The sequence below is a fragment of the Marmota flaviventris genome, chromosome 18 (genome assembly GCF_047511675.1).
Source record: "Marmota flaviventris isolate mMarFla1 chromosome 18, mMarFla1.hap1, whole genome shotgun sequence".
Lineage (NCBI taxonomy): Eukaryota > Metazoa > Chordata > Mammalia > Rodentia > Sciuridae > Marmota > Marmota flaviventris.
Genome location: NC_092515.1, coordinates 47,555,476 through 47,580,012, shown reverse-complemented (window position 1 = coordinate 47,580,012; position 24,537 = coordinate 47,555,476). Strand labels below are relative to the sequence as shown.

Sequence of the window (24,537 nt, the reverse complement as noted above, 5' to 3'; positions counted from 1 at the left end):
GCGTGTGACCCGGGTTCGATCCTCAGCACCACATACAAACAAAGATGTTGTGTACGCCAAAAACTGAAAAATAAATATTGAAATTCTCTCTCTCTCTCTCTCTCTCTCTCTCTCTCTCTCTCTAAAAAATAAATAAATAAATAAATAAATAAATAAATAAATAAATGTACAAATTGGATTTCATAAAAATTAATGTATTGCTAGGTATAGCAACACATCTCTATAATCCTAGCTACTCAGGGGGTTGAAGCAAGAAGGACTCCAAGTTCAAGACCAGTGTGGGCAACTTGGTGAGACCTTGTCTCAAAAAATAAAAAGGGCTCAGTGGTACAATACCCAGGGGTCTAATCCCTAGTACCGTCCGCCAAATAATAATAACAACAATAATACCATCTTGAGTAGCACTGTGTGCATGATAGACTTGAACCTTGAAAAACTGGTAGTAGGGGAGGACCTAGCAAAGAAATTGAGGAAGAACAGCCATGAAGTAGGAAGGAAGAGAATGAGGCAAGTCTATTATCAGGGAGGTCTGGAGTGAAAGTTATTTCAAAAAAGGGGAAGTGATCAAACAAATCAAATGCTACTGTGAGGTTGGGTAATATGAGGATAAAAAATTGGTCATTGGTTGGGCTGGGGTTGTGGCTCAGTGGTAGAGCGCTCGCCTGGCATGTGTGGGGCACTGAGTTCAATCCTCAGAACCACATAAATATAAAATAAAGATATTGTATCCACCTAAAACTAAAAAATAAAATATTAAAAAAATTGGTCATTGGCTTTGTCAATATTTAGGCTGATAAAAGAATCCTGGGGATGAAAGACCAATTGCCAGCTTGAGGAAGGAATGCAAAGGGTGGAAATTAGAGCAAGCATATACAGACAATTTTTTCTAGGTTTTACTCTAAGGGAGATCAGAGAAATAGGACTATAATTGAATGGAGACAAGAGAACCAGAGAGGTTCCACTACCTATAAAGAATCCCTTTAACTTGTTAATAATAAGAGAAAGAGTCCAATTAAAAAATGGGAGCCATGTACCCTAGTGGTTCATACCTATAATCCCAGTGACTTGGAAGCCTGGGACAGAAAGATCACAAGTTGTGGCCAAACAAAATTAAATAAATAAAAAGGATGTACCACTAGCTTAGTGGTAAAGTGCTTCTGGGTTCAATTTGCAGCACCAAAACAAAACAAAACAAAAAAAACCCCCTCACTTCATGAAAGATATACATGGATAGAAAATAAGCATATTAAAGATTCTCAGCATGGGCTGGGGATGTGGCTCAAGCGGTAGCATGCTCGCCTGGCATGCATGCAGCCAGGGTTCGATCCTCAGCACCACATACAAACAAAGATGTTGTGTCCGCAGAAAACTAAAAAATAAATATTAAAAAAAAAAAGATTCTCAGCATAATTAGTCATCAGGGAAATACAAATTAAAACCACAATGAAATGCCACTATTGACCCATTTTGATATCAAATGTTGGATAGGATATGGAGCAACTAGAATTCTCATACAAACCTGGTCATTATATAAAATGGTACAGCTACTTTGAAAAACAGTTTGGCAGTTTCTTATATACCTACTGAGGAACTCAGTGATGTCACTATTAGGTATTGACCCAAGAGAAAAAAATACATATACTTTCACACAAACACTTAACCAGAATGTTCATGGCAACTACACTAATAATAACTAAAAATTAAAACAACATGAATTTCCATCAACAGATAAATGTATGAACAAATTGTGGTATATTTATACAAAGCAATATTACTTAGCATATTAAATAGTAAACTATAGATAATCATAACAACAGGGATGAATCTGAAAAACATTATGCTGAGCAAAAAAGTCAGACACAAAAGGTCACTGCTATGGTTTGAATATGGTTTGAGTGCGTCCCTCAAAGATACATGCGCCAGAAGCTTGGTCCCAATGTGATGGTATTGAGGTGGATCTCTAGGAGGTGGGGCCTAATGGAAGATAAATAGGACATGGGGCACCACCCTTCCATGGGACTTATGTAGTTCTTGCAGAAGTGGAATAGTTCCCAAGAGGAGTTTTAAAATAAAGGAGAGAGGCTGGCCCTCTCTGTTCTGTTTCTTCTCGTCACATCACTTCTTTCTTGCACACACTCTTGTACACCTTCTATTACGAAGTCCTCACCAGAAGCAAATACCAGTGATGTGCTCTTAGATCTCCAGAACTATAAGCTAAATAAGCTTTTCATTACAAATTACTCAGTTTCAGGTATTTTGTTTTAGCAACACAAAATAGCCTAAAATAAGGATATAATGCATGATTCCATTCACAAGAAACTCTAGAAAAGAAAATTTTCATCTATATAGTCAGTGGTTGCTTGGAGTGGAATGTGTGGAATAGGAGTTTATCCAGGCAGGAAAGAAATTTTGAGTTGATGAAAATGTTCTCTATTTGATTATGATGATAGGTATATGGGTTTATATCAAACCTTATTAAAATGTATACTTACAATGGGAGTATTTTTATATGTAAATTATACCTCAGTAAAGTTGATTTCAAAGAAAGCAAGGAGTAGAGTAATAGTACCTTAAGATTCTTGTTTTGTATATGGGGGTAAGCCCATATACAAAGCCCATACATGTTTGAATATATTTCTATATGAGTACAGAGAGTGGTGTAAAAAAAAAAACCATACACTATGCTAATATCATGGTCTACCTTAAGGGGTGAGATCTAGGTGAGAAGAGTAAATGTGATTAATATTTGGGAAAGACTAGATTTTTCTTCATATACCTCTGTATTGTTAGATTTATGGCAATAATCATGCACTAATTTTTTGTTTGTTTTGGTGTTGGGAATTGAACCCAGAGCCTCATGCATGCTCTGCATGCCATTAAGCTCCACCACACCCCAGCCCACATGCATTACTACTTTTGGTGGTGTAAAAGTCAGTATGCATTTATAGCTGCCTATATTTACAGCTGCCATCCCCAAACACAATGCTGTTCCTCTCATCCAGAAATATGAGGCTCCTTCCCCTTCCCTGGAACCTGGGTTGGTTTTGTGAATTGGTTTGACAACAGAATGTGGCAAAAGTCATACCAAGCTAGTTCCAGGTTTAGCTCTTAAGAGTCCTGGCGGCTACTACTTGTGTTCTCCAGGAAATCATTCACCATGCTGAAAAGAAGTCTGTTCTAGACTACTGATGATGCATGTCCACACACAGGGACAGAAAAGCTTGTGGAGGAGCAATGAGATGCCCTGTTAAGATCCCAGGTGAATGCAACTTCCTGAGTGATCCAGACCTACACCTCACACACAAAAGAACCACAGCTGAGCCCAGACAACACTATGTGAGATAAAGAGGAGCTCTCCCTGCCAAGCCTTACCCATATTACAGAATTCTCAACAAATTTTGTCTTAAGCCATCAAGTTCTGGGCTTGTGTAGTACACAGAAGAAAACATGTATTATAAAAGAAAAAAGTTTGTAGCTGGGCCCGGTGGCACATGCCTGTAATACCAGTGGCTCAGGAGGTTGAGGCAGGGGAACACAAGTTCAAACCCAGTCTCAAAAAAAAAAAAAAAAAAAAAGGCTGGGGATGTGGCTCAGTGGCCTCTAGATTCAATTCCCACCCCCAAACCTGTAAATTAAAAATTTTAATCAGGAAATTAAAAGTTAAAATATTTCTGGAAACCACCTAATTAGAATGCCTTTAAGGTATTTCATTATAATATTGTCATATTTTATTATTATTTTATTTATTTATTTATTTATATGTGGTTTATTATTTCATTCATTCATTCACTCATTCATTTATTTATATGTGGTTCTATGCCAGGCAAGTGCTCTACCACTGAGTCACAACTCCAGCCCCTAATATTGAAGTTTTAAACAAATTTTATTGAGTAAGACTCTCCTCTTCCTCCTCCTCCTTTTTGCTGTGTTAGAGATCTAACCCAGGGACTAGGAGATGCTAGGCAAGTGCTTTACTACTGAATAAAAACCTCAGCCTGAGTAAGATACTTCTAAAAGTGATGTACTTCATCATTCTTTGACTAGACTTAAGTTATTTAGAAAAATGTACTTTAAAAAAATATTTATTTTTTAGTTTTAAGTGGACACAATATCTTCATTTTATTTTTATGCACTGCTGAGGATCGAACCCAGTGCCTCACGTGTGCTAGGCGAGCACTCAACCATTTGAGCCACAATCCCAGCCCTAGAAAAATGTACTTTTAAAAATGAAATTTCTCCCCATTGCAATTTAAAAAACAAACACAAAAAGGGGACTTAGTCCATTCATTCTGAAAAAACACAATTTTTAAAAGACATTTTTCTCTATTTGACAACAGATATTAGTTTTAAAAGCCCTGCCATTTCAGGAAGTAATCTGTTCAAATCTAAACAATTTAAAATACAAACAGTGTTTAATTCAGTAATTTCACTTTGGCAAACATCAGTTCAACAGCAATAAAGGTACAAATACTTTAGCATGTTCTTATATTCAAAACATACACATCTATTCTATTAGCACATATTGATAAGAATTTATATTGCTATGCTGCCTTTCATAGTAAAGGAAACAGAATTCACCCATAGAAGAATGGGTGAATACCTGATGTAAACTGTGGTACATCTGTACCATAAAATATTATGTAGCTACTTAAAAGTTCCCTCTCTCACCTTAATTCCCAGGCCAAGCCAACTGACACTCATCACAGTCTGCCTGACAAATCCAATTACAATTGTGCCTTGGTATTTGTTTTTTTTTTTCATCTCAAATTTTATTAATTACAATGTTTCATCATGAGTAAAACACACATTTTTAACATTTCTGAACTTATAATCAATGGCACTTGGCATCCACATATACCACATTAACGATTTAACTTCAAAAAATAGAAAAATCATACTTTCACCTAATGTGATACAAATATCCCTTTTCTCTCTCTATTTTTTACCTTTTTTTTATTGGTTGTTCAAAACATTACAAAACTCTTGACATATCATATTTCATACATTAGATTCAAGTGGGTTATGAACTCCCATTTTTACCCCGTATACAGATTGCAGAATCACATCGGTTACACATCCACATTTTTACATAATGCCATATTAGTAACTGTTGTATTCTACTACCTTTCCTATCCTCTATTATCCCCCCTCCCCTCCCCTCCCATCTTCTCTCTCTACCCCATCTACTGTAATTCATTTCTTTCCTTGTTTTTTTTTCCCCATTACCCTCATAACCTCTTATATGTAATTTTGTATAACAATGAGGGTCTCCTTCCATTTCCATGCAATTTCGCTTTTCTCTACCTTTCCCTCACACCTCATGTCTCTGTTTAATGTTAATCTTTTCCTCCTGCTCTTCCTCCCTGCTCTGTTCTTAGTTGCTCTCATTATATCAAAGAAGACATTTGGCATTTGTTTTTTAGGGATTGGCTAGCTTCACTTAGCATAATCTGCTCTAGTGCCATCCATTTCCCTGCAAATTCCATGATTTTGTCATTTTTTAGTGCTGTGTAATACTCCATTGTATATAAATGCCAAATTTTTTTATCCATTCATCTATTGAAGGGCATCTGGGTTGGTTCCACAGTCTAGCTATTGTGAATTGTGCTGCTATGAACATCGATGTAGCAGTGTCCCTGTAGCATGCTCTTTTTAGGTCTTTAGGGAATAGACCGAGAAGGGGAATAGCTGGGTCAAATGGTGGTTCCATTCCCAGCTTTCCCAGGAATCTCCATACTGCTTTCCAAATTGGCTGCACCAATTTGCAGTCCCACCAGCAATGTACAAGAGTACCCTTTTCCCCACATCCTCGCCAGCACTTGTTGTTGTTTGACTTCATAATGGCTGCCAATCTTACTGGAGTGAGATGGTATCTTAGGGTGGTTTTGATTTGCATTTCTCTGACTGCTAGAGATGGTGAGCATTTTTTCATATACTTGTTGACAAAACTTCTGAAATGGAAATGAGGAAAAACACCCCATTCACAATATCCTCAAAAAAAATAAAATACTTGGGAATCAACCTAACAAAAGAGGTGAAAGATTTATACAATGAAAACTACAGAACCCTAAAGAGAGAAATAGAAGAAGATCTTAGAAGATGGAAAAATATACCCTGTTCATGGATAGGCAGAACTAACATCATCAAAATGGCGATATTACCAAAAGTTCTCTATAGGTTTAATGCAATGCCAATCAAAATCCCAACGGCATTTCTTGTAGAAATAGAGAAAGCAATCATGAAATTCATATGGAAAAATAAAAGACCCAGAATAGCAAAAGCAACTCTAAGCAGGAAGTGTGAATCAGGCGGTATAGCGATACCAGATTTCAAACTATATTACAGAGCAATAGTAACAAAAACAGCATGGTACTGGTACCAAAACAGGCGGGTGGACCAATGGTACAGAATAGAGGACACAGAGACTAATCCACAAAGTTACAACTATCTTATATTTGATAAAGGGGCTAAAAGCATGCAATGGATGAAGGATAGCATCTTCAACAAATGGTGCTGGGAAAACTGGAAATCCATATGCAACAAAATGAAACTGAATCCCCTCCTCTCACCATGCACAAAAGTTAACTCAAAATGGATCAAGGAGCTTGATATCAAATCAGAGACTCTGCATCTGATAGAAGAAAAAGTTGGCTCCGATCTACATACTGTGGGGTCGGGCTCCAAATTCCTTAATAGGACACCCATAGCACAAGAGTTAATAACAAGAATCAACAAATGGGACTTACTTAAACTAAAAAGTTTTTTCTCAGCAAGAGAAATAATAAGAGAGGTAAATAGGGAGCCTACATCATGGGAACAAATATTTACTCCTCACACTTCAGATAGAGCCCTAATATCCAGAGTATACAAAGAACTCAAAAAATTGAACAATAAGATAACAAATAACCCAATCAACAAATGGGCCAAGGACCTGAACAGACACTTCTCAGAGGAGTGCCTTGGTATTTGTGAAGAACTGGTTCTAGGAACCGCCTCCTATACCCAAATCCAGGAAGCTCAAATACCTTATGATGTGAAGTAGTATTTGCATATAACCTACACATATCCTCTCATATACTTTGAATCATCTCTACATTGCTTATAATACCTAATATCTATATAAATAGTCTTCTTTTTTTCCCCCTTAAGGGATAATGACAAAAAAAAAAAGTCTGTATGTTTACTACAGACACATTTAAAAAAACATTTTCAATCTAAGGTTGGTTGAATTAGCAGATGTGGATACAAGGCTGTGTTCAATTTTCCTTTGTTTTCCAGTCAAAAATTGACTGGAAGAAAGTGGTTGTCAGAGTAGGATCTGTGGCTGAATTTCCTCCTCTCTGGACAGATGATAGGTTTTCTAAAATAAGATTATGGGCTTTATCCTGGAGCTGGATGGGTTGTTCAAGACCTGGATCCTGGATTGCTCATTGCTTGAATAAACTCTGAGGGAGCAAAGCAATTGCTAACAAAAAATTAAGCAGTTGATATGGAAGAGTTGGCAGAATATTTTACAAGTTTTAAGAGTTAGAAATACATCCTATAGCATCAGAGCCACTCTTTTCTGGGAATATAGAGTAACTTAAGACAAGACACTTTCTAACCTAGGAGGGTAAGCTGCTTTGCCTCAGGATTCCTGCATTAATTATCTCTGCCATGGCATACTACAATAGAGATATGAGATTTAAATCTCTCCTTAGTCCTCATTCAAAATATTAATTCTTTTTGTAAAAAATATTTTTAAAAGCATTTTTTATACCTTTATTTTATTTATTTATTTTTATGTGGTGCTGAGAATTGAACCCAGGGCCTCACACATGCGAGACAAGCGCTCACCACTGAGCAACAACCCCAGCCCCAATATTTTTAATTAATATAAGATTATGGGCTTTATCCTCGAGCTAGATGGACACAATACTTTTATTTATTTTTACGTAGTGTTGGGGACTGAATCCAGTGCTTCACACATGCTAGGCAAGGACTAACCACTAAGCCACAACCCCAGCCCCTCAAAATATTAATTCTTGATTTTTTTTTTTTTTTTTTTGGTAGGCAAACTCTCCAGATGGAGCAACATCACTATCACTTTCTATTTTTGCTCTCATTTTTAGAAGTCTCTGACCTAGCGTAAATGGGAACTTGTCTGAGCTTGCTAATTATAAGACTACGTTATGCCTCTAAAAATAATTAAGAAATGCTGTTCTTTGCATTTCATGATGACACTACCAAACCTCAGTTACTCTTTTAGAGCAGCAACATGTTCTCACTGAGTCATGCATCCATTAGTCCATCCCTTGGTCCCTTTCTCTCTCCGTTTACCCACCCTTTTTCTTTCTTTCTCTCTCTCTCTCTCTCTCTCTCTCTCTCTTTCTTTCCCTTCCCCCCTCCCTTTCTTCCTCCCTCCCTCCCTCCCTCTCCCTCTCCCTCTCCCTCTCCCTCTCCCTCTCTCTCTCTCTCTCTCTCTCTCTCTCGCTCTCGCTCTCGCTCTCGCTCTCGCTCTCTTTCTTTCTTTCTTTACCAGGGATTAAACTCAGGGGCACTTGACCACTGAGCCACATCCCCAGCCCCATTTTGTATTTTATTAGAGACAGGTTCTCACTGAGTTGCTAAGTGCCTCGCCATTGCTGAGGCTATCTTTGAATTTGCAATCCTCCTGCTTCAGCCTCCAGAGCTGCTGGGATTTCAGGCATGTGCCATGGCGCCTGGCTCCCCCATGTTTGCTGTCAAGTTCTGATTATGCTGGGAACAAAGATACAGAAATATTTGGAGATGACTGGTCAGGAATAAAAGTTTGTCTGAAGCCATGGAATAATTTTTCTCTGTGAGACATTAACAGTCTCATTCACTGCTGACAAGATGCACATTTCTGGAGGACAATGAATATCAAAAGCCTTAAAACTTTGACCTAATAATCTCCCTCATAGGAACAAAATCCTAAGGAAGAGATTCACCAAAGGGAGTTAGTTATATGAGAGAATAATCACACACAGAGAAAGACTAATCTCTTCTCACTATGTAAGAAACTGGAAACAACTGAATTAAATAATTGTATCTACCCAGAAGATCACTAAATACAATTATGGTAAATTCAGGTTCTTGAATAAATACAACCAATAAATATATTTTGGGGAAGCATTTAATTCATATAGAAAAATACTTATAAGCTGGACATAGTGGTGCCTGCCTATAGTCTCAGCTACTCAAGAGGCTAAGATTTGAGCCCAGGAGTTTGAGAGTTTGGCAAGACCCTGTCTCAAGAGAATAATACTTATGTAAATAACATTAAATTTAAAAATCCAGAAGCAAGCACGGAAAGCTAAACAAAAGGCTAAGGGTAGAGCTCAGGGTTAGGGCACATGTATGCACAAGGTTCTAGCTTCACTCTACACACCAAAAAATATCTAAACAAAAATTGGCTACTTTCAAATGGCAATTTTTTTTTTTTGGCGGGCAGGGGGGTACTAGGGATTGAACCCAGGGGTGCTTAACCACTGAGCCACATCTCCAGCCCTTTTTATATTTTATTTTGAGACAGGGTCTTGTTAAATTCCTTAGGGCCTTGCTAAGTTGCTGAGGCTGGCTTTGAATTCACGAACCTCCTGCCTCAGCCTTCTGAGTCTCTGGGATTACAGGCATGTATCATCATGCCAGCAAAATGGCAAAATTATAAGTAATAATTGTCTCTTTTATACCTTTAAGTATTTTCCAAATTGTCCAAAATGACTATATATCATTAAATAATTAGGGGAGGAAAAAGTTTTGTTAATAGATATTAAAGTTATGACTTTCAAAAAATTGACATTAGGAAGAAAAGAAAGAAAGAGGAAAAAAAGAGTCTGGGCTTCACCCTTTAACTCTGGCTATATTAGTATTTCTAAGTTATATTAATATAAGTGTTTGCTGGATTGAACTACACTAATGCTAACCTAGGCTGACTTGGCAAGGAAAATTTCATTTAATCCTATGAATTGTGTTGAAAATTTTTCCTTTTAGGATATGTGAATTCTAATGCTAAGCTACCAACATGGATGAATGCTAAACTCCCAGACTGGTATCCAATTATTCATACCTACAACCTACCTTTTCACCTTAATTTGATCCTATGCTGTGAGGTGAAAATCTCTGGAAATTTATACAAAAGCTATTTTTCAAAAACTGACCTGCTGTGGTGTGATAATGGTGAGGAATTGATGTGGCTCTGTGCACACTGCTACATTCAACTGTAGGAACTGCAGAGGAAACGGACAGAAAATACCATTCCTCTCTGTTCCCTACAATACCCTACACAGCCTCTCAGTGGCAGGTCATCTTACCAAGACCATTTGCGCATGAGTTGACTTCTGACTAAAATGCTAACTCCCAGCAGGAAGACTCTGTGGATTTTTCATGTTCCTCTTTCCAACTCCTGTACCAAACCTGCCATCTAGTAGCCACTACTAAATGTTTTTAAGTACATTGATGCCCTCATCCCCAAGATTAAGAAAACAAAAAATAAGTCTATTCAAGATAAAGAATCTTGAGCATTTAAAAGAACAACCAAATAACCCAGGAATTTATATGATTTAGAACTTGACAAAAACAGGAAACTAAAATTAAAATTCAGAGTGTTTGGGTGTTACTATGGGCAGAGATGGAAAAAAATTTTCCATCAAGGACTTCTGACCCAAGCTGGGAAGGAAATGAGAATCACATACAAATAAAAAGCAACTTCAGGGTCTGGGGGTATAGCTCAGTGATAAAATGTGTTTAGTAAGTGCGAGACCCTGGGTTCAATCCCAGCATACACACACAAAAAGACAGTTAAGAAAGAAAGAAAAAGAAAAAAAAAAAAAGCACAACTTCATTTATTGTCTTTCTCTTATCCCTCAGAATGAGAAATAAATCTTTGCAAGGGACATGAAATAGGCCCTAAATATATGGGATAATAAAAACATAATATAGTTCATATTATGGTCCATTAAAGGTAAAAGAAAGACACAAAAAGAGTAAGGAGAATATGTAATCACTTCAAGGGCAGCACAGTTTCTAGTAAGTAGATAACACAAGGCTATCCATTAAATTATGTTAATAAGAGCTTGAGCTTAAATTTTCTCTACTCAACTTCGGTTTCAGAAAAACTGGTCTAGTTGAATAAAGAACTGGGTAGTGTTTGTCAATGGTATAGTGCTTGGCTAACATGTGTGAAGCCATGGATTTTATCACCAGCACTCCCCTCCCCGCCACACACAAAATGTGGTAATAAAATTGGTAGGAAATAGATGAAATTAGCCATGTGAAGAAGCTCCTACATGCAAAAGGATTTGTAAATGTATTACAGAAATGAATGAATAATTGTTTTCTGAATGAATAAATAATTCTGCCATTCTGAAAGGCAACTTAGGATGTGATATAGGCTAGAATTTAGTCAGGGCCACAGGATGGCATAGGTTAAGTACAAATCAGGGCATGCCATTCATACAATGACACCTCATAGAGTTTATATAGCTGTGAACAACCAGCATAACTGTGGGGCTGCCCTAAATTTAACTAACACATCAGAGTGATATTATAAAGCAGAAATAGAATGGCCCACAAGGGCTCTAGATCAAGGTATCCTATTGACATTTTGGGCAGGATCATTTGTTGTTGTGGAGCATTATATTATGCATTGGAGGGCTGGGGATGTGGCTCAAGCAGTAGCGCGCTCGCCTGGCATGCGTGCGGCCCGGGTTCGATCCTCAGCACCACATACAAACAAAGATGTTGTGTCAGCCGAAAACTAAAAAATATATATATATATATATATTAAAAAAAAAAAATATATATATATATATATAATGCATTGTAGAATATTTAATAGCATCCTGGGTTTCTACCCACTGAATGCCAATCACAACCCCCATATGCACACCAGTTGTAATAATCAAAAATGTCTCCAGACACTTACAAATGTCCCTGGGGAGCAAATTTTCTCTACCCAACTTCGGTTTCAGAGCAACTGCTCTAGTTGAATAAGGAACTGGGTAGTGTTTGTCAAATTCCGCAGAAGAGAGAGCAGATATTGCATCAGGCAGATATGAGAAAGGAGTGTAGGGCACAACAAAGCAGATTAATTCTCTAGGCAATCTTGCAAGGAAATAATCCCCACAGATATATCTAATCCTTTTGCTTTAATTCCATTTGCCAAGTAATTACCAGTTCAATATCTTAGGCACAGTACATTATATTTTTAAAGAAGTTTTTAAAAAATGCAATGGCGTATAACAGTCCACAGGTTATTGTCAACATCGACATTGGACCATGTAAGAGGAAACAGATGGAAAAACATTTGGAATGTAACAATGTGTTAAGATTAAATTTCTAGAATTACAGAAACACACACACACACACACACACACACACACACACACACCATAGTTTCTTAAATAAAAAAGACTAAACCAAAATCCCACCACAACGTTTTCTACTTTGAAAAGGGGAGTGAAAAATATACAGATTCATACTTATATAATCATGGTTTAGGAAAACCTGCCTATATGAAAAAGAAACCACACAGGAAAAGACAGATTTACCTACATCAAAATAAAATACTTCTGTGTTTCAAAAAGAAAATGAAACAGAAAATATGAGTAAAAGTAAAAGACAACAAATTGAAGCAGAAAATATTTACAATATAAACACCAATGGTTCAAGATCTTTAAATATGCAGGCTTTTGTAACTGAAACTATAAAATCAATACCCCAGTGGAAAAAATAAGGACAAAGGACATGAACATGTAATTCACACATATGCTCAAATTCCCTCCACACACAAAAGCTTAGCTCTTAAATATATGAAAAATATTTAATCTTGCCCACTCAATAGATGGGAATAAAAACAAGAGAGCATTTCTTTTTTTTTTTTTTTTTTTTTGCAGGGGTTTGGGGATGCTACTGGGGATTGAACTCAGGGGCACTAAACCACTGAGCCACATCTCAGCCCTATTTTGTATTTTACTTAGAGACAGAATCTCACTGAGTTGCTTAGTGCCTCACTTTTGCTGAGGTTGGCTTTGACCTTGTGATCCTCCTGTCTCAGCTTCTTGAGCCAATGGGATTATAGGCCTGTGCCACTGTGCTCAGCTAGCATTTCTTTATATATCTGCTTGATAAATATTTATAAAAATCATAATACCTAGAATTTATGGTGTTCATAAGAGTGTAGACAAACTTTCTGAAACATTGATATAAACTAGTACAATCTTTCTGGAAGATAATTTAGCAATAAATATGCTTTTAATGAACATTGTGTGTGTGTGTGCGCGCGTGTGTGTGTGTGTGTGTGAGAGAGACAGAGAGAGAGAGGAGAGAGAGATTGATTGATTTTGGGGAGGGGGAGAGATAGGGGGAGGGGAGGGGGAGGAGGATAGGAGGCAACAGGAAATATAGCACACAGCATGGCCCACAAAGTACTCCTGGTCCAAAATTTGACCCAAGTCTATCCAAGTATCTGGAATTCTCAGTTTACTGAGAACATGGAGATTTAGTGCCATTAAAATGAAGTTCAAGAATATGAAAATAAGTAGATGATGATAAAAAGTCAGAAGAGGGCTGGGGATGTGGCTCAAGCGGTAGCGCACTCGCCTGGCATGCGTGCGGCCCGGGTTTGATCCTCAGCACCACATACAAACAAAGATGTTGTGTCCGCCAATAACTAAAAGAAATAAATATTTTAAAAAAATTCTCTCTCTCTCCTCTCTCTTTAAAAAAAAAAATAATAAAAAATAAAAAATAAAAAGTCAGAAGAGTGCTTACCTCTAGGCCAAGTACAGAATAGAAGAGGACAAAAAGAAATTTTATGGATTACTAGTAGCTTCTAATCTTGTAAATATGTAAATAACCATAAAGTTACACTTTTTTTTTTTTTTTTGTGGTACTAGAGATTAAACTCAGGGATGTTCCTCAACTGAGTTATATCCCCAGCCCTTTTTATATTTTATTTTGAGATGGGGTCTCGCTAATTTGCCCAGGCTGGCCTTGAACTTTCTTTATCTTTCCTCCAAAGTAGTTGGAATTACAGGTGTGTGCTACTGTACTTGGTAAAGCTCTCTCTTAAAATTGGCATACTTTATTTATTAATTTTTGATTTTTGGTGCCAGGGATTGAACCCAGGGGACTACAACCCCTCAGTCACATCCCCAGCCCTTTTTAATATTTTATCTAGAGACAGGGCCTCACTGAATTGCAGACGCTAGCTTTGAACTCTCAATCCTCCTGCCTCAGCCTCCTGAGCCGCTGGGATTAAGGCATTAGTATGCTTTATAAGTTTTACTGTGCATATATAAAGCCTCAGGTTTTAGAAATAGAAAGTAAAAATTCTTCTGCCACTCTTCCAACATCACCTAGTGTAACAAGACAAGCGAGTGTGGCTAGAAGATTAGCAGAGATGCCAAGAGGAAGCCGTAGTATATTACACCTCAGCTCCTACCCGTGGGTCTTGTTCTCTCCAAAACTCCCATGGCTGCAAACCAGGAAGCGGGGAGGGAGAGCAAAGCCCAGAAGATACAACCAGAGTTCTTATTAGGAAAGCCTTACAAAGTGACTCTTCACAAGGATTTCTAGAACATCAGCCAACTAAGAACACTGGCTGTGTTGTAAAAACGGGCTTTAACTTCACCTAAAGAATTTAATAAGTCAGCCGATGTGGTGTCACACACCAGTAATTCCAGTAACTTGGGAGGCTGAGGCAGGTGGATCACAAGTTCAAGGCTAGTCCCAAGTAACTTAGCGAGACCCTGTCTCAAAATAAAAAAATATAAAAAGGGCTAGGGAGGGGCTTCATGGTTAAACACCTCTGAGTTCAATCCTTGGTATCCGTCCCGCAACAAAAAAGAAAAAAAGAATATTACAATTCATCTATGTAAGTTGATACAGGTTGACTATCCCTTATCTGAAGTGCTTGGAATCAAAGTGTTTTGGATTTTGGAATATTTGAACACACATAATGAGATATTTTTGGGATGGACCACAAATCCAAACACAGAATTCATTTATGTTTCATATACACCTTTTATACACATGGCCCTAAGGTAATTTTTTACAATATTTAAAAAAATTTTTGCATTAAACAAAGTTTCATGGTATGCAATTTTCTATTTGTGGCTCATATCAAGTGCTCAAAAAGATTCAGATTTTGGATTTCAGATTTTCAGATTAGGGATGCTCTGCCAATAATGTGAATTAGACACTAGCAGCTAAAGCTAAGGCTATGTTTAAAGCTGGATACTTGGAAGGGTAAGCTACAGAAAGATGAGAACTTGCAGAATTGGTAAAATTTGCTTTGAAATGCCAAAAGACTGTTTTGGAAATTGAGCTGATTATAAGAGTATATAAAGAGGAGTAAAGCCTCTTTGCCATTCAGCACAGCCCCTTCACTCCCATCTCCACTTTCACCCCCAGAGATAACCTGGATTGCTCAGGGCAGACTGAGAAATGTGCATTTTCAGTGTTTACCATCCCAACGTAGAGGTTTACCAGAGGTTACAGAGAAAATACGTGTTATATTAATGTTGTCTATGTGTGGTTTACAGTCCTTCATTCTAGCAAACGCAACAGCACATATGAATAGAAATCAGAGGTTACATTGGATCTTGTGATATGGTAAGCTTAATATTCATACCACTATGAAAGAACAATTTCTTATAATGGTATACTTACTTGTCTGGTATGTTTCAAGCCCAAATTCAGGACTAAGATGAACTTATAAAGTTCTCATTTCTTTGAAGAGCAGAAAAAAAATATTTTTACTTTTTTGGGGGTGGTGGTGCTAGGAATTGAACCCAGGGCCTCATACTTGCTAGGCTAGAAAAAATACCTTTAAAATTTTTAACTGGTAAATAAAAATTGTACATACTTATGGGATAAAATTTTATTTTCAAATTTCATTCTCATGAAAGTCTTATTTCACTGATGAAAGGATTTAACTGGCTGGAATTCTAGGTTGTATCTTTAACCAAAACAGGCATCCAGAAATCAGGAAAATTAAGGGCTATGTCCATACAAATAGTGTGTGGCTATGTGGAATTTAATGAATTTTTTGCAATGCTGGTAAATAAAGAATTCAATGTGATCTCTTGATTTAAGTGGCCAGTGTGGCATTGTTTTTAAGCCAAAATATTAATAATGGCTATCTTTCATAACACAATCTGATACAGAGCATGAAAGGTAAGAATACAATCCCCAAACAGAAAATAATTCTCAAAATTCAACATGGTGGTTATCTGGGTAAAATGGATTCTGTCATACATTCTGGCTCTCAATGGTCTGATTGGTTTGCCTTACTGTAAGGCTACTAGTGTTTACACAGGGTGGCAGTCAATGGTTAAGTCTATAGAACACAGGTTAAAAACTACTTCTCTCAATTCTATGTTATATAGACCAGTTGTCAATATATAAAGTCTCCTTCTGGCTTATGGAGAAGTTCATCTTAATTTAATCTCTGTCTTCAGAATGAACAATTATTTTCTTTCACCTTGCTCCCCAGTATACCACTTTCTAGCTCAAAATGGACATTCAATAAATAGTAGGGAATTAGTTCATCTCAGCCCCCAATCTGCCCTCACCTACTAATACAACAAACCTTCTAGGACACAGACTTTGGTTCAAAGCCACACTTCTCCACCATGTTCCAGAGGATAGAAGAAGAAAACTCACCTAATGCCCTGACAATTCGCATTAGGACTTCCCCAACTTTCATTCTGGTTTCTGGTGTGTATTTATCTTTGCCGCTGTCATACTGAGCCAGGAGATCAACCAAAATTTTCTCAGGGTACACATCTGAGAGCAGGGCAACTCCTGGGGTTTGAAACAAAAAGAAAACAGTTTATTATTATTTAGGATTGAAAGGCAAATAAACCCAGACATCCAGTGATGAGATGCAGGTATATTTAAACACACCTACTACAAAGGGCTGTCCTTTATTTGGAGAGACAACAAGGGATGACTCTGGGAATTCACACTCCTAGATTCATCTCATCACAGCCCAATCTCGAAGGTCCCTCTCTCAGTATGGACATTCTATGTTCTATGGGTTACAGACTCCTGAAGCAGAGGCTAGAGGACTACGTATCACACAGAGATTCAGCAGCAGGAGACCACTAGGGATCTCCCCAATTCTGAGGCTCTAAGGTTGGATGACTTATACTATCACTGATAACGTATCAGTCTAAAGCCTAGAGTGCTTCCTGTCTTTGCTATAGTTTTCCATTTCAGTGTAATTTCTCCCTGTCAAAGATGAGAGCAATTTCCACAAGGAAGCTTTCAGAGCATTCAAGCTGAGATCCCTGATGAACAGAAACAGGAAAGATACTGCCCTTGAGTCCCCCTTAGGATCCCTTCTCCTATCCCTGCCAGGGCTTGCTCAGTGTATAACCTCCAACAGTGCTATCGTATCTGAGCCCAGCCCCATACTGAGCAAGCTCTGCAGAGATGGAATAAGGGAGTTATAACCTCAGGCAGGACCAAAATAAAGCCCCTTGTTTTCAGACTATAGAAAAACAAACTCTATTACTGGGGGGGGGGGGGAGCTTTCATCCCTCTAAAGAACAGTGAGAAAAAAAAATAGGAAATAGAAATTTCACAATAAAAATATATCTAAGATGAGAATGCATCTCACCACTTCTGCCTCAATCACTTTCATCCCTAGTGTCTAGTCTGGATTTTCTCAATAATCCCTTAATTGGTCTCCCCTGTATCTACCCTTTTCCCTCATTGCAGTTGGAACAATTTGACTTAAGACACAAGAGGAGCCCTTAATCTTCCGCCCAAATCCCACAATGGTTTTCTTCTCCCCAACACAGAGCAACTCCGCATCCCCCCCACCCCCCCGCCCCTGCTGCCTTGGTTTTCTGCCTTGGTTCTCTCTCCAACCCCCTCTTTGACCCTACTCTCCCCTCCTGCACACTGTTCTCAGCTCTGGCTGCCATGCTTTTCTTCAAGGAGACCAAGCTGCCCCTGGCTCAGACCCCAACCCTGCTGCTCCATCTCCAGGAAGCCTCACAGCTGCTCCTGAACTCCTATCATGTCTCTGTGCACATATCATATCTACCAAATACAAAGTGGCAGCCTCCTTCACCTGCCACTCTTTATCCCTCTCACCCTGCTTCATTTTCTTCTTGGCACATAATATTACCTGACAGGTCATATATTTCCTTATTTATTGTCTGCTCTCCTCCCCGGAATGTGAACTCTATAAAGTCAAGGGATTTTGTTTTGTTTCCTGCTGTGTCCCCTATGCCTACTAGAGTGCCAACAAACAGCAGGTGCTCAATAACCATTTGTTAAAGAGTTAATGAATGAATGGATGAGTAAAAGGGGCTCAAAGACACAGTTGATACAAATTTGAGGGATTTAAAAAGAGAGGATGATAAGGGAGTAATAAATGTTTGAGAAATCCATAATTAATCTTCATCTGAGTTTACCATTCCCCAGTTTAAACTGATAATCTCACAACAACATTTTCTAAAGTATGGTTGTGATTGCATTCTTTTATAAATCATGGTTCTCTCTCTTCACTCCCCCCCCGCATCTGGTGCGCCATGAAGGCATTGCACCTGCTGAGGGTTGCACCTGTCCGACCATCCTCTTTTTTGTCCTCCCAACTCCTGCCTTTTTGCTTCCAAAGAACCAGGGAAGCCTCTGCACACGGCCCTAAGCCACGCCTTCCTGCATGTGGGCTCCAATTTTACACAAGGGGTACCCGGCTCTTAAGGGAGTTTCAGGCTGTGGCCAAACTTGAAATACACAGCTCCCTGTTGGTAATATGTGACACTAGCTGTAGTTCACTCTATTTGGTAAAGTGATAGAGAAGTCCTTGCAGGTTTAAGGAGGAGTTAGGAAACATTCTAGCATAGGAAAACAATCTGTGACTTAAAAAGAAGGTGAGGAAGAGAAAGGAAATAACTTCTAACTCCTAAAAGAGCCCCCAAAGAAAAGTGAATTGGTAGGTGGTAACTTCAATTCTGGCACTGTTGTATTACAAGGACTAGTGTATAGAGATCATGAATGTAGCTATTATAACCACTTTTTCATTAGAAGTTCCCAACTCAGAGATATGCTGGATCTGTTTCCTTTTAAGAATGTAGTCTTGACTTTGTAATGGAAAACAGTGGGAAAATGGAATTTGCTGTATAAAACTTTGATCTATATCCAGCTTTTCTGAAACTCATTTATTATTAAAGTCCTCCTACTGTTGTTTATTCCTATATTCTCTCATTAGTCATTGACACAAAACAGTTATTTAGTTCTATGCACATATCATCCTGGTCAAATTAGCCCTGCTGTCCTCTCTGCAGTGGACAGATATGTGGCTGTGCACAGCCTCTACTTTCTTCTGGCAATCAGACCCTAGTGTTTCTTTGAAAACATATGGCTCTTCTCTCAGTTTGCTTCGTTTCAGTGGGCTAACTACTCACTTTTTCTTCCTCCTTCCCCACACTGGTGAATTATCATATTCTATGCCACCCCAACCTTGATGATTGGTTCAGGAATGGCCAATAAGACTTGATCCTGGAACCCCTTTGAAAAAACTCTAGGAGAGGGGCTGGGGTTGTGGCTCAGTGGTAGAGTGCTCACCTAGCATGCATGAGGCACTGGTTCAATCCTTAGCACCACATAAAAATAAAGATATTGTGTTCACCTAAAACTAAAAAATAATAAAAGAAAAAGAAAGTGGAGACAAGCTTCCTTCACCACACCCTTGCTAACATTATTAACGTGCAGTTGTCAGTGACTACCAGGTGGAGGAAGCCCACCAAGAATGACTCCATCACAGAAAGTCAAGCCATGAGAGGGAGGGAGAAGGCAAGCTTTGGGCACTGGGATCCAACTATATTTTTACCCACTAGACTTTTTTTTATATATATATGCTTTTATTGTACCCCCCCCAAAGGAATTCCAACATACTCCTCTTGCATTTTTTTTTTTTTTACAATGGTAACCTTTAAACTCTACCAAGGAGCTATAAGTCTTCCCATTCTTATATAAAGATTGGCAATGGCAAAGCACAGTTTCCCTGTTTCCCACAGTCCTGGGTATGTCAGCCATTGTTTTTCTTCCTGCTGCCTGCTCCACAGACTGCTGCCAAATGGCTCTCTGACTGCTGAGTTTTACCTTCTAGGATACGGTTGCTACCTAAAAGTTTATGACTCCTTGGAGGATAAGAGCAGTTCCTGTCTTACTCACCAGCTTAAAGAATCATATATGATGGTTAAGACCAAATGACAATGACAGAGAGGAGACTTTTTGTGGTTGTTTTTGTTTCTTATTAGAAGGATTTTCTAACATTGACATGCTGAAGTCACTGTCATAACCTTCACATGACACTTGATCCCTCACACTTGATAATTCCTTTGTAATCTGAAAATGGGGTAACTTCTGGGTTAGCACAGGCTTCAAGAAAACATGACACATCAATCCCTTTGACAATAAGAACCAAAAGATCATGTGAGAGATACCTCTCTCTGCTCTGATCACAGAAAAATTACTTTGCATTTCAGGATGTGTATAACAGATAAGATATACAAAAGGCAAAGGTGAACCCAAACTGACAAGAGTTCATGAAAGCTCTCTAATCCATGTTTTGGGGGCACTGCATAGCACAGAGGTGAACTAACTCAACTGAAAAAATATTACTGAAAGTGCTTCTTATAATAAAACAGAAACAGTTAACTGCAAAATAACGAGCCCCCTGCCAGCCAAAGACTTTCATTACAAAGCTAAAAATGTATATATATATATATATTTTTTTGTCTTTTTTTGGAACTGGGGGGTTGAACCCAGGGCTTTGCGAATGCAAGGCAGACGCTTTGCCACTGAGCTCATTTCAACCCATAGAAATGTATTTATTTATTTATTTTTGTGGTGCTAGGGATTGAACCCAGGGCCTTGTGCATGCAAAGTAAGCATTCTACCAACTAAGCTGTATCCCCAGCCTCTAGAAATGTATTTTTGATGGGAACAAAGTAGAAGTCCTTTATCAATAGAAGGAGTTCAGGTACAATCTCACTTGATATAGTGCTCTTACATTATAGGAAAGATGGTCTAATTCTAAATATTTCTGCTGACTGGCTCTATCAAGGAACCTGCTAAGCCATCTCTACTTTGAAACTAACCTTCATCATTTTTCCTGGACAGATAACCTCCTAAAATACCCATTCAAACTGGAAAACTACCTATGTACTTGAACCTATTAGGTATTTTTGCCAACAAACCATAAGAAACATAAAATGTCATGTATTATGTGATTCTCTTTACATGAAATGACCAGATTAGGCAAAACTATATAGAGAGTAAGTAGATTTAGTGGTTATGTAGGGCTGTAGGAGTTGGGAAGAAATGAGGAGCAACTGCTAATGGATATGAAGTTTCTTTGGGGGATGATAAAGAAATTCCAAAATTGACTGTCAAAATGGTTACACATTCTGTGAATATACTAAAACCCACTGAACTTTACACTTTAAATGAATGAACTGTATAGCATGTGAATTATGTCTCAAAAAGTTGTAATATACATGTACTGAAACATCACATGGTACCCCATAAATCTGTACTCTTATGTTTTTTGTTTTCGTGGTACTGGGGGACTAAATCCAGGGTTTGGCAAACACCAGGCAAACGCTCTGCCACTGAGCTACATCCTTAGCCCACAATTTTATGTTTTTATTTATCAGTTAAAAATAATAAATTTAAACTTTTGGGTTATTATAAAAATGATATTAAGGTCATATCTCACTCTTGAGATGGTCCACATTCTTCCTGGAATTTGTATCTATCTTCTAAATAAATCTATCTTTTGAAAAAAGAAAAAATGATAAGAAAATATTTCATATCTACTCTTTTAAAAGGCTTTTGGATAGTAGAAAGTGGGATAAAAGAGCATATCTTAAATGTAAAGGGAAATCCACCAGTAAGGGCATAGTATCATCTTCCTTTGGTATCCAAATTTGCTTTGGTTATCCTTGCAGCATAAGAATAGCAAAAGGGAGAAAATGACTTGATATTTACGAGCTAAATGGGAAAACCACATTTCACTGTCTTGCATTAATATTAAAAAAAGCAATATTATGTTTAAAAAATATAACTTCTGTGGTAAGCCAGAAATTCTACTCTAAGAATGTATTCTAATAGATACACTAGCACAAGTAAAAAACTGAGCATAAAATCACCACTGTAGCACTATTTGTAACAGAGATGGTACAAAACAAATTAAATGCTCATTAATGGAGAACTGATTAAATTATGGCTATTCATACAACGGAATATAATGCACACACTACCCCTTCCCCAAAATCAGTTTTTGAAGAAATTATGGAATGAATTCTAAGATACAGTATTAAGTGAAAAGTAGGTGCCTAGAATTCAACTGTATTTGTGTACAAAGGAGAAATACATACTCATCAAAGATTTCTGGAATGACATACAAGAAACTAATGACACATATTGTTTCTAGGAAGGGTAACAGGGTGACTAGGAAAAAACTTGCAACCAAATGTGGCAGAATTACCACAAACATTTATACTTCTTCCTCCTGAAATTCCATTAAAGTGACAATTAAAGAGTGAAAAAGGAATAAGCCCACAAATAAGGAAAAAGAACAGGACAGGTATGAAAGTCTGGAGTGTGGAAAAAAGAGAACAAAGATGGTATAAAATAATCTTTGGAAAAATTTAGCAGTAAGTACATGGAAAACTAAAGGAATGTACAAGAAAGACTGATCATTGGGCTGGGGATGTGGCTCAAGCGGTATCGCACTTGCCTGGCATGCGTGCGGCCTGGGTTTGATCCTCAGCACCACATACAAACAAAGATGTTGTGTCTGCCAAAAAAAATATATATTAAAAAATTCTCTCTCTCTCTCTCTCCCCCCCCTCTAAAAAAAAAAAAAAAAGACTGATCACTGCAGTAGGCTTGCTTGTCATTACTATACATACCCATAGTTGGCAGCGAGCACTGCCCAATTATTTAGCCAAACATTTAGATTGGAAAACATTAGCAGGGCTCTGAGTGTGTGTGCCTGTGTTTGTGCACTAAGTCTGCAGCTAATGCAGAAAATGACTAAATAATGTCCAAAAATTTAAATCAAAAGAGATCTGTGTGAGCATTTTATTTAAAAATAAGGAGGTAATTAGTAGAAGAAACTACTTTTAAAAGATAGAGAAGTGAACATGGTCATTTCTAGGGCTTAGAAATCGGGGTAGAAGTAAGAAACAGGGCAGCAGATAAAAATATTTTATTAAGGTTAGTTCAAAGTAATTAATAAAATAAGTTTATCTTAAAAACTAGCAAGATAAGAAAATACATATTAATTTGCAGAGGAAGCTCTAGTTCGAAAAGGACAATGAGTGACAGTCAAGAGAAGTGGTCAGACACAAAGAAATTTTCCTTCTGATTATGAAAAGATAATAACCAATCTGTGTTGTCCTCTCTTGCAGCTCTAAGTCACAAAAACAAGAAAGGTAGAACTCCAAAGGGAAGGAAAACACTACTCAGTACTAGAATCCTGTTATATTTGAGAACTCTCATTATGATGGAAACTAATAGTAATGCCAGCACTGAGAATCCAGGAAGTTACACAAACTGGGGAAGTTGGTTGTTAGATCAAGGAAGTATGGGAAACTCAATAGCTGGGCTGTCTTTGTAATTAAGAATAAATGACAACATCTAGCATGCCAATTTGATGTTTAGTTTCTTTAAAGCTCCAAAGCTATGTTAACTGTGGATAGGTCCCAACAAATTTATAAAGATTCAGGATGAGTGTGTGTTACTCAGGCCTGAGGAAAAAACAGTTATAATAATAAGCTATGATGCCTAACAGCTGAAGATCTGTAAGAACCGTACCTAGTGTCTATCTCTAAATAAGAATCCAAATAACATTGTTTTCTAATTCCCATTTTGGAGGGAAAAAATGAGTGAATAACCTGTTTATTCATAGTTAGCCAAACTTACTGGAAGCCATTTGGATCATGAAATATTTATTTTTTAAACAAAGAGACTTTTTTTTTTTTAACATTTAATTTTTAGGTGTAGGTGGACACAACACAATGCCTTTATTTTTATGTGGTGCTGAGAGGATCGAACCCAGGTCCCACCCATGCTAGGTGAGCGCTCTACTGCTGAGCCACAATCCCAGCCTGAGGATCATGAAATATTATTAAAAAGTAAGCCTAAAAGCATAGACTAACACACTGAGTGACTTCAATATGCCAGGCGTTGTCTCAGCACTCATGCCTTTAGTGCTCAACAATTCTTTGAAGAAGCTATAATTATTGCTGTTGTTATTATTATAATAATTATTTGTGGTACTAGGAATTGAACCCAGGGACATTCTACCACTGGGCTACATCCCCAGTTCTTATTCTTTATTTTGAGACATGGTCTTGCTAAGTTGCTGGCCTGGAACTTGTGATCATCCTGTCTCAGCCTCCTGAGTCACTGGGATTACAGTAATGTGCCACTGCACCCAGTTCGAAGTAGGTGCTATTATTACTCCTAATTTTACTGAGGGAGAAGCTGAGGAATAGA

The 24,537-nt window shown here is 37.8% G+C and overlaps 1 protein-coding gene across 3 annotated transcripts in view; it reads right to left on the bottom strand.

Annotated features, from left to right (window-relative positions):
* Tango6 (transport and golgi organization 6 homolog) overlaps positions 1–24,537 on the bottom strand; it is a 184,262-nt gene that overhangs the window by 67,895 nt on the left and 91,830 nt on the right. For all 3 annotated transcript variants that reach the window (XM_027933280.2, XM_071604246.1, XM_071604245.1), the window contains one exon: positions 16,672–16,812. In XM_027933280.2, the coding sequence (XP_027789081.2) occupies positions 16,672–16,812 (141 nt within the window). The remainder of the gene's footprint in view (positions 1–16,671; positions 16,813–24,537) is intronic.